This window comes from Trachymyrmex septentrionalis, unplaced genomic scaffold, assembly GCF_001594115.1.
Source record: "Trachymyrmex septentrionalis isolate Tsep2-gDNA-1 unplaced genomic scaffold, Tsep1.0 scaffold60, whole genome shotgun sequence".
NCBI lineage: Eukaryota > Metazoa > Arthropoda > Insecta > Hymenoptera > Formicidae > Trachymyrmex > Trachymyrmex septentrionalis.
The window spans coordinates 3,966,945-3,976,409 of NW_017305779.1; the positions used below are offsets into that span (position 1 = coordinate 3,966,945).

Below are 9,465 nucleotides of genomic sequence, written 5' to 3' on the forward strand. Positions count from 1 at the left end.
ATTTTATATCTAAAATTTTTGCATTATTTTATAATTAATTATTTATAATATTTTGATGGATTATAAATCGATTTTTGTTTGAATTTCGATTAAATAAAAATTTTAAGAATTTTAAATACACTTATAAGATTGATTTTCATTGCTATACTATACAGATTTCACACACTAAGAATTTTCTTCTTGATTTCAAATCTTGAAAAAATACTTATTTCACTTTAAGTACAAAAAGTGTACACTGGTCAGCTATAAAAAATAGATCTATGATCTGCTACAAAGCAATTAAATAGCAAAAAATAAGTAAATAAGCATGCATTTTAAGATAAAAAAAATCGCATTCACATCTTACTTTTATTAAAATATACGCATATATTTCTGAAATTCATTAATGAACATATTAATTTCATATGTAATGTGAACTATATGCTAAATGCGCGCATTTACTGATAAAAATGAGGTTTGAATACGGATTCTTGTATCTTTAAAATATCTTATCAGTCTTCAGCTGAATTATAATAGAGAATGAGATGAATGAAATAAATGATGCCTCAGAAAAGCTTTTAAGAAAGAGATCTAAGAAAATGTACATGTTCCTATGGAAATTGTTAACAATTAAGATAATTCATTAAATTGTTAAAAATAAATTAACTTATTTGAGTACACTAATTGAACTAAAATTATTTCGGTAATATAGTTAATTATCAGTCATAAAATACAATTCACAATATATTAAGATTAATCTAAATATTTGGATATTGATAATATTTGCAAAAATTATAATTTTATTCCATAGATAAAATTATTTCAAATTTATTTAAATTTCTTCCTAAGATCAATATAGAATCAATTTAAACTTCACTGAATTATCTTAAATTGTAAATATTTATGTATCAAGCACAAAAATTATACATTACAAATTTTAATCAAACCAGTCTGTTCAGTCTGCTTACTTTATAAAATTATCAGATATATTTTGTTTTTATTTAAAATTATTAAGATATATTTTGTTTCTATCAAGCTCAACAAGCTACGAACCAATGTTAAATCCACAAATACTTCACTGTCAATGCTAAGTCCACAGCATAAAAGCCTCTTCTGCAGACTGGTTTGGGCAGCTGTATGGTGGGAAAATAAAACCACAAGAAAACCATTCCAAGAAAGCTGCATTCCCCTGTAGCCATGATAGCGGATGCGACAGACGGCGTACCATGGCCCCATTACCTTTGGAAGGTACGATGCGGGTCCCATTGGAGTCTTTCAGAAGAGTCTGTTCCTCAGGCCCCGCACCAAATTCTTTCTTCGTGTAAGTGCCTGCCATTTTTCTTTTTTTGTTAATTTTTTTTGTTATGAAAGAAGATTTTTCAAACACTATTGACTTTGATGATGTACTTCAGTAATAACTGCAACAACTTTAATACATCTTTCGACAACTGGTCCAGAAAAAGTGTAATTCCATAAGCACTTTCTACACTTTGCTATCTGATTTGTCCTTGTCTGAAAAATAATATTTATTTTCAATTGTGATGTAACTGATGATATTGTATGAAATTTTTATAAAATCTTCGAAAATTTATCACTATTATGTGTAAAAATATTAGAATAAATTTGAAATAGTTTTATATAAAAAAATTTGTATGTAGACTAATCAACCTAATAATATGGTACTCATAGTTAATTCTTATATTTAAGACTGTCTAATTGTAAATATAAATTTAAGATGTCATAAATCAAACATAGATCAGTATATAATTGATTCTTATATTTTATACTCTTTTAAGTATAGTCTTAAAAGATTATAAATTAATCAGAAAACCACATTCTTAAAATATTACTTAAGATGATTTTAAAATAAGAATCGACTATACCAGCCATAAAGAATATATGAGATGTACGATATCTAATGTAAATTTTTTTATATTTAAATATTATTTAAAGGATATATATACAGCAAAACAAAAAAATCTATCCTTTTATGCATATAAAAGTATATACAGTAAATAAATCTAAATTTAAATTATGAGAAGTATCTTTACGATATTTTAAGCAAACTATAAATATTAATATTTTACATAAATAATTTTAATAAGTATAATTTAGTTTAATAAATAAATCTGGATACACTCGATTTAATAATTCTAAAAATCATAAAATAAAAATTAGATTACAATATCACAAAAATCATTTTTATATATTGCAAATTGATTACAAAATAAAATATCTTCTCTTCGGTACAGTGACCTAGATATTAACGTCACGGTAGAGGGATTGAATGTACCTCGTATTAATACTTCAATGTAAGTTAAGCAGGCAAAATATTATATGTATGCGTGATAAATATATATATTCTCCTCTACACTATTCCAGATTTAATGATAAATCGGACGTATTCTGTGTACATTTCGCCGAAAAGCAGGTTAAAGATAGTGCAGGAGAGTGCAGCCGATGAGAAAGATAAGAGACAGACCTTAACACCGGCGACCCTTTTTTTTTACCGTCTCGAGTTCGATTATCGGAGGTAACCAGAGAATGATTCGCTAAGCTAAACTTATTGCCGACGATTGACGTTAATAGACCGCCCGGAGGGTGGGTGCGTAACGAAAAAAAGAATCACGTGCCAACGTCCATCGGTCGACGGTTCGATTCGTGCGGTTCGTGTGTTTTGTTTGCTTGTCGCACACTTTCGCAAGGAGAGGGAAAGAGTGGAAAAAAAAAGGTGTATAGAGTCAGCGACGGAGTCGAGTTGAGAATGTTGAGATCGTTCGAGATACGGAGAACAACACTACGGGACGGCAACACGCGAGCGGTAGTACCATGTTTCTGTACTGCGCGGCACTTCGCTAGGTTAGATCGCGGGAGGGGGGGGAGGGGCGGGTTACGAGTTCATCGAGATATGCGGCGCGGCGTGCCGCCGAAGAGCACCGAAGAGGGCCGAGGAGCGCCGACCGCCCACGAGGTGCGACGTTCGAAAAGGAGGCGTAAAAATAGCGCGCGTCCACGACGAGTCCGTTCGTTTCGATCGTAATGCGACGAAAAGAGACGAAAACGGATACTCATACTCACGTTCCCGTGCAACACGCGACGGCTGCTGATCATCGCTGATCGACGATTGCTCGGGAATGGAAGTTGAAACTTGTAGTAGGAGCGACTGCCGATATTAATAATCATGCGCGATAAATCATGCTCGATGAAGCATGACGTTCTGCTTGTTCACGCCTGTATCGCAGTTTCAGCTACGTTTTTCTTATCTCTTGTGTTTTTTCTCCCTTCTTTAGAGTTCGATCTTTTTTATTCCGAATGCAGTAAAATGCTAAACGAAAAATAACACATCGAGTAACATTGAGAGATAATTATGAGACTCGTAATTATCGTTTTCGTCATAGTCTCATTTCTTAAACCTCTATTCAAATAGATTTGCAATGCAGCATCAGAGCTAGAAAAACTTGAAAGCGGCCATCCTATAGGCCTATTCTGTAACTTAACGCAAGTTTCGTTATTATAACGTTGCAGCTTTTTTATCATCATAATGATAAAAAAATTTAAGAGTTACAGAATAGGTCTACTAATCTGATAGCACAGATTTTGTACATACGCAGAGAAATCAACCAATCACGCATGCAATATAGAGAACACAGCACTATGATTCGTTCGCTTTAGACTGGCGATTGATCGATTTCTTTATATAAATGCGATTGTGTGAATAGATCTAATAATTACATAAAAGGTGACCTCGTGAATATTTAAACAACGTGGTAAAAGGATGAAGATATAACGACACTATAAAAAAAAGTTATGTAATTGCAACGTAAGCAGTAGCGCGTCTATTTCGATCTAATTAATTCTTATGCTATATAAATATTGAATCTGGGATGAAACTTGTTCAGCTTGCGTTAATTATTCAAGTTGTAGTAGTATAATTTTATAATGATAAAGATTCTGTTAACAGATAAGAAAATAACAATAATATACATAGTTAATTAACATTATAATGTATAATAATGTAATAATGTATTAATTAATGTATACAATTTAAAAAATAATTATTATTACTTAAAAACATTTGTATATTTATATGCTTCTATGTGAAATATAGACAATATATATTTTTATCACATAATACACATTTTTGCCTATTAGATATTTTCCTTAAATCTCAACAATTTTTTCGTCAACCCCAAGTTTCCGTTTGATAACGATTGTTCTTCTCCAAATGTTTAATAAACGTTTCTGCTTGTTCCTTTGTCATTTTTCCAATTTCTTTTGCTAAACTAACGAATTCGTCACGTACGTTATCCGGCATATTTTTAGAATTTCCTGCTAAATAAATACTACCATTATTTTCTAAAAACTTTCAGCACAGCTCTCTTTGTTGGTGGATAAGATGTTGGACATATCTGAAAAAATATTGAAAGCATAATTAAGAAAGTTAGGATTCGATTCATATATTTTGCAATCTTTTTATAATTAATTTCAAAATTCTATCTCTTATAATAATAATTATTTTATCTTTAAATTTATTTTGTATTTGTGAAATAATAAAAATAATTTGAAGAAATATTTATTTTAATGATTTACATTTTATGATGCTGATCTCTGGAAAATGCGCAGAATACTTTCAGATTATTTTTTTTTGATAAACGTTCAAAATCTTCTCTGCAATGATAATCCTTACTCTCATTTCTACATCCAAAAAACAGGATACATTCTTTTAAATCTTTTCCTTTTTTTATCTTCTCTAAAAGCAAAGATCTAAATGGAGCCACTCCAGTTCCAGGACCAATCAAAATCATCGGCTTATTATTATCAAACCGAAAAGTGCCTTTCTGCAGCCAAAATATCACTTTGTTATTATTATTTAAACTTGCCAACCACTTTGAACATAACCCAAATCTCGGTTCTACTAATGCAGTCTTAAATTTAACTACTGCTACTAGAACTTGTATTCTATTTGGAATATCTTCTAAACTGGAGGCAATGCTATAAGGACGTGGCTTTATGGGTGACATGATTTCAAACAATAATGTAATGTTTAATTTACTGGTTGTGTAAGGGAAATCTGTGAGGACCTCCAAAACATTTCTTCTTGGCCTGTTTATATAATCATAAAGCTCTTCTTGGCCAATTGGACTGGCAAATTCACATAGTTTTTCTTTCTCTAATTCATTTTCGCTGATAAGAGATAAAGTATGCATGGTAGATCTTCGTGGCTTGAAATTCAGATCCCAATATTGTTCAACAATCTCTCCTAAAGTTAAATTTCGTTTTAAAATAAATGGAACCTTTATCTCCTTTTCCGATACTTGAATTATTGTATCTGGAAACAGTTTTATATCGTGTTCATGTAGTATATCAAAAAACCGTTTTACTTGTTCTGCCGTATTCTTCGGTCTAATGTAGATAACATCTCCAGGATCGTAATTAATATTATTCGCTTCGATTGTTATTAATCTAACATCTTGAAAGTGATCTTGGGAAGTAGTTCTTATATTTTCAACTATTGTTCCTATTCTGACGTCACTATTGATGAATGTTTCTTGTGCGTAGATATCAGTATTTAAATGATATGGAATATCTAATAACTGTTCGTCAATACGTATCGGATTTGATTGATTCATTTCTATTATTGAAATATTATATCTCTCAATTATCAAATCTTCTTTGTTTATTTTGTCCTCTATAGAAATTTTAAAAACATTTGCAATTTCTTTCCACAATTTTTTGATCCAAGGAACGACCACAGCATCAATTCCCAGATTATGCTGATCATCGGCAAGTCCAATAGGTAATAATTCTTCGCCACCTAATTGCACAAGACGTTTATTTAATTTCTTCGCAGCAAAATTGAATTTTGAATAAGAACTATCGCCCAATCCAAGTACACCATATTTCAGATTTTGGAACACAGTTGCTGGGAGAGTCTTGCGTAACAGATGTCTCCAGAATTGTTTCATATTGGCTGGAGGGTCTCCTTGTCCAGTCGTTGCGACAACGAAAATAATCAGTTGTTCGGAAGGGAGATTTTGAATGTCATAGTCATTCAAAGATGATACTGTGCTTCGCAATTCTTTCCTGTAACATTAAAAACATATATTATATACTTTCAGTTTTCAAATTAGAATGTTATATATGTTTTAAACTTTAAAATATTTTTTCTATTTTTTACATAAGAAATAAAATAAATTCATAAGAAAAATTTATTCATATAAAGTGCAAATAATCAAAATAAAATATCACTTAATTATACAATTAAATGATTTAAAATAAATTTCATGTATGTATAAAGAGTAAAATATTTTTTTTTTCTCTGTATTCATTTCTGTTTTCCTTATTTCTTTGTGTGTGAATGTGTGTGTATGTAAAATTGGTAAAATTGTAAATTATTCTGAATAACATAAATGTGTCAAAAAGAAAAATGATTATTGGTGAATCTTCGCTGCTGATTTCGTTTTTCAAAATAATATTAGATAGAATATATATATATATAAAATGAAGCTAAATATATAAGAAAAATAATCGACATTAAGGATAAAAGTAAATCACATCTATTAAAACATCATTTAAAGACATGAGGTTCGTGTGCCAGAAATTTTCTCAGAGGTTTATGTGCCAGAGGAACAACAACAAACCTTTTGGCGCTTTTCCAGATTTGTTCGGCAACGTCTTGAGCGGTTCCGGTTTCGCTTCCGTATAACACTCGTATCATCATTTCATCCATTTTCGTTATCGTGATTCTTTCACGTAATTGAATAAATTTTTCGGTGATGAGAGGCAGTCAATATTACTGAAATATCTTAACAGTTTTATTGATTCGGACGATGATGTTATCACGAGCAGATGACACAAAATGTGTTCTTTTTAGCTATGCTGAATTATACTTTGCATGTTTAAAATAAAACATGATTCTGGCATCGAAAATAAAATGTAATGTTGCTTCTTCAATTTATGTGTTCAGTTGAAAATGAATTCTTTAAAAGATTTAATCAACTCAAATCCTTCAACTCAAATCAAATTCTTCAATTGTGTCAATCAAAAACTGTATAAAATAGAACAGATGCTTATATTCATCACACACATTAGTTGTATTTCCTATCATTAATTTTTTATTGTTATTTTAACAGATCTAAAATATAGAAAATCAGAACAGTTATAAGTAGATTCGCTGTAGAGACTTATGGATATAACAAATTTATTTTTTGGAACAAAGCAGGAAAACCTGTGTGGCATTTGCAACAGTTAACCGGCAGGTTTGAAACAATCTTGCGATGTCGTTGATGAAATGTCAAAGGGAAACATTTAGACTAAGTGGTCCCAATTGGCAACGGGTCCGAGATATTTAGAAATAAAAAATAGCCTCGCAAATGGTCGATCACGCCGATGCGATCTTCCTCATTATTCGAGGAAAAACTCAGATTGTTTCAGTGCAAAATTTATTGTAAAAAGTCGTCGAAAGTCATACAAATTCAAAGGTGAACGAGCAAATTCGTAGGCATTGTTCATGTGGATCAGAGTTGAATTGTCAAGGAGACGTGCAAAAACTCGAATCAGGTGCTGCTTGTCCTTTTATTAGAAGTTTCGTGATGCACTGTTCAGGATGTCAAAAGCGAAAAGATGTCTCTTGAACATTTTTCAATTCTGCGGAAAAGATACGACTATACTCATGGTCGCAGTACAATTTGAGGTTAGGTCAGCCTTGTATGATGTAACGGGATCAATAAACTCAGCTGTGAATACGACGTCATTCATGTGATCGAGGATAAAGTAAAATCGATAGATCTTATTTTTCCAACGAGATTATCGTTGTTTATCGATAAACTTTGATCGCGTCTCGCGATGAACACGCTGAGTTTTAATGTAAGTTAGGTTTTCCGCTAATCATATGTACCAATAAGAAACTGTTCGATCGTACTCAGCATTTGATTTGTCCTGACCAGATTATCAAATTTATTCTTCGCAAAGAGAGAAAAAAGCGTAAACACAGCGAGATGATCGGCGAAAACTGAAGTTAGGTTATCCTTACGCATGTTCCTAATGAGGAGATTGGGATCGGATGGTTCAGTTGAAGTCGTTGAAATTACATTCTTAACGAAAGACTGGCGATCTACTGGCGACTTCATTGTCGCAGGATCAAGGTGGAAACGTAAAATTGGAGGTTAGCAAGAATTTTGAGGTTAGCCGCGATCGCGTGTACTCCAATTGCCGTACGCAGCACGCGCACGCGCGCATGCTTCGTGACGTAACGGTACGCTACGGCGTGAAGGGGACGGGGAACGCGAGTGGTTGGCAGTACTGGTACCGTCTGTTTGCGGATGACTGTCAAAACCTACTTCCGCGGTCAGCGAGCGAGATCGTCGTCGTCGTCGTCGTCACCGCCGCTGTTGTATTTGCGGAGCAGTTCGCCAGCATCGGGTGACAGGCGGAGCAGCACGCTGTGGAGCGCGCGCGAACGCTCGCAGACGATGTCGTGACGCGGTGATCAGCGGTGACAGCGACTCGCGCTTCTCCTGTCTTCTACCGTTTCTTCATCAAGACGAGAGAGAGAGAGAGAGAGAGAGAGAGAGAAAAGAGAGGGAAATAGAGAGAAAAAGAGGGAGGGAGACGTCGCTACCGTTGTCTTTCTCTTTGCTCGTGTCCCGCGTTCCTCGTCCTCGTCGTCGTCGTCGTCGTCGCCGTCGTCGCCGTCATCGCCGTCGTCGGATAATCCCGAAGGAAGGAAGGGCGCTCGCGAAATTGATCGTGCGCGTGTACAAGCACGTACGTGTGCGTGCGAGTGACCGAGCTTAACCTACCTGTCCGTTCCCGCGAACGCGAGCTGATGCGAGCTGTACGCTATGAAAACTGCGCGCTCGCTGGTGCATGAATAGTACATGAGTCGACTGGACGGTGCCGATCTGAGGAATCTCTTATGGAGGATAGTCGAGTGTGACGGTAGCTGGCAACGTGTGGGATTCCACAAGGTGGCACGGGATATAACGCCAAGGTTACCAGTTTAACTGCTTAGAGATAGTCGCGCGCCTTTTGACCGTCCAAAAAAGTAGCACAAGCTGCTCAATCTCCTAAATTTTTGTTGTTTCTCGTCGAAGAATTTATTGACGGGAGAACTCACTTCTCGTTCCGCCAGGTTAGATTTCTTTGAGGGACGCGAAGAAGGTATTATGGAAGATCGGTCACGCGATACCGCGTGTTCAGGATTCACCAACTTCGCGAAGTTCGGCTAGAAAGAGCGAGCGACGCAAGCATTCCAATTTTGAATATTCAAAGTGCGTATATGTACTTACCTGCTTTCAAAGTCATCAGAAACAATCGTACAATTGTTCAATGATTATGTTTGACATAAGAAGGTCACGTGCAAAAATGTAACTAACTAAAAAGATCAAACTTATCTCTTTTGCATTTGAATATTCAACTTTAAATATTCCGAATGTCTGTCCTTTCACTTTGTACTTTGTATATGTATATATATATATATATATA

General features: G+C 34.1%; 2 protein-coding genes across 5 annotated transcripts in view; one reads left to right on the plus strand and one right to left on the minus strand.

Moving 5' to 3' along the window:
• The window catches only part of LOC108752575 (NADPH-dependent diflavin oxidoreductase 1-like), a 13,259-nt gene extending 5,074 nt beyond the window's left edge, over positions 1-8,185 (minus strand). Inside the window, 4 exon segments of the mRNA XM_018493485.1 lie at positions 4,306-4,388; positions 4,570-6,063; positions 6,621-6,775; positions 8,012-8,185. Of these exon segments, the coding sequence (XP_018348987.1) occupies positions 4,306-4,388; positions 4,570-6,063; positions 6,621-6,709 (1,666 nt within the window). The 5' untranslated portion in view covers positions 6,710-6,775; positions 8,012-8,185.
• Positions 8,186-8,708: 523 nt separating this feature from the next.
• LOC108752574 (ubiquitin thioesterase trabid) overlaps positions 8,709-9,465 on the plus strand; it is a 9,039-nt gene continuing 8,282 nt past the window's right edge. The window contains exons 1-2 of one of the 4 annotated variants that reach the window (XM_018493483.1): positions 8,709-8,971; positions 9,113-9,251. The gene's annotated coding sequence lies outside the window, so the exon portion shown is untranslated. Of the gene's footprint in view, positions 8,972-9,112; positions 9,252-9,465 lie in introns of those variants that run through there. The other 3 variants (XM_018493484.1, XM_018493482.1, XR_001939569.1) reach the window with 3 other exon arrangements.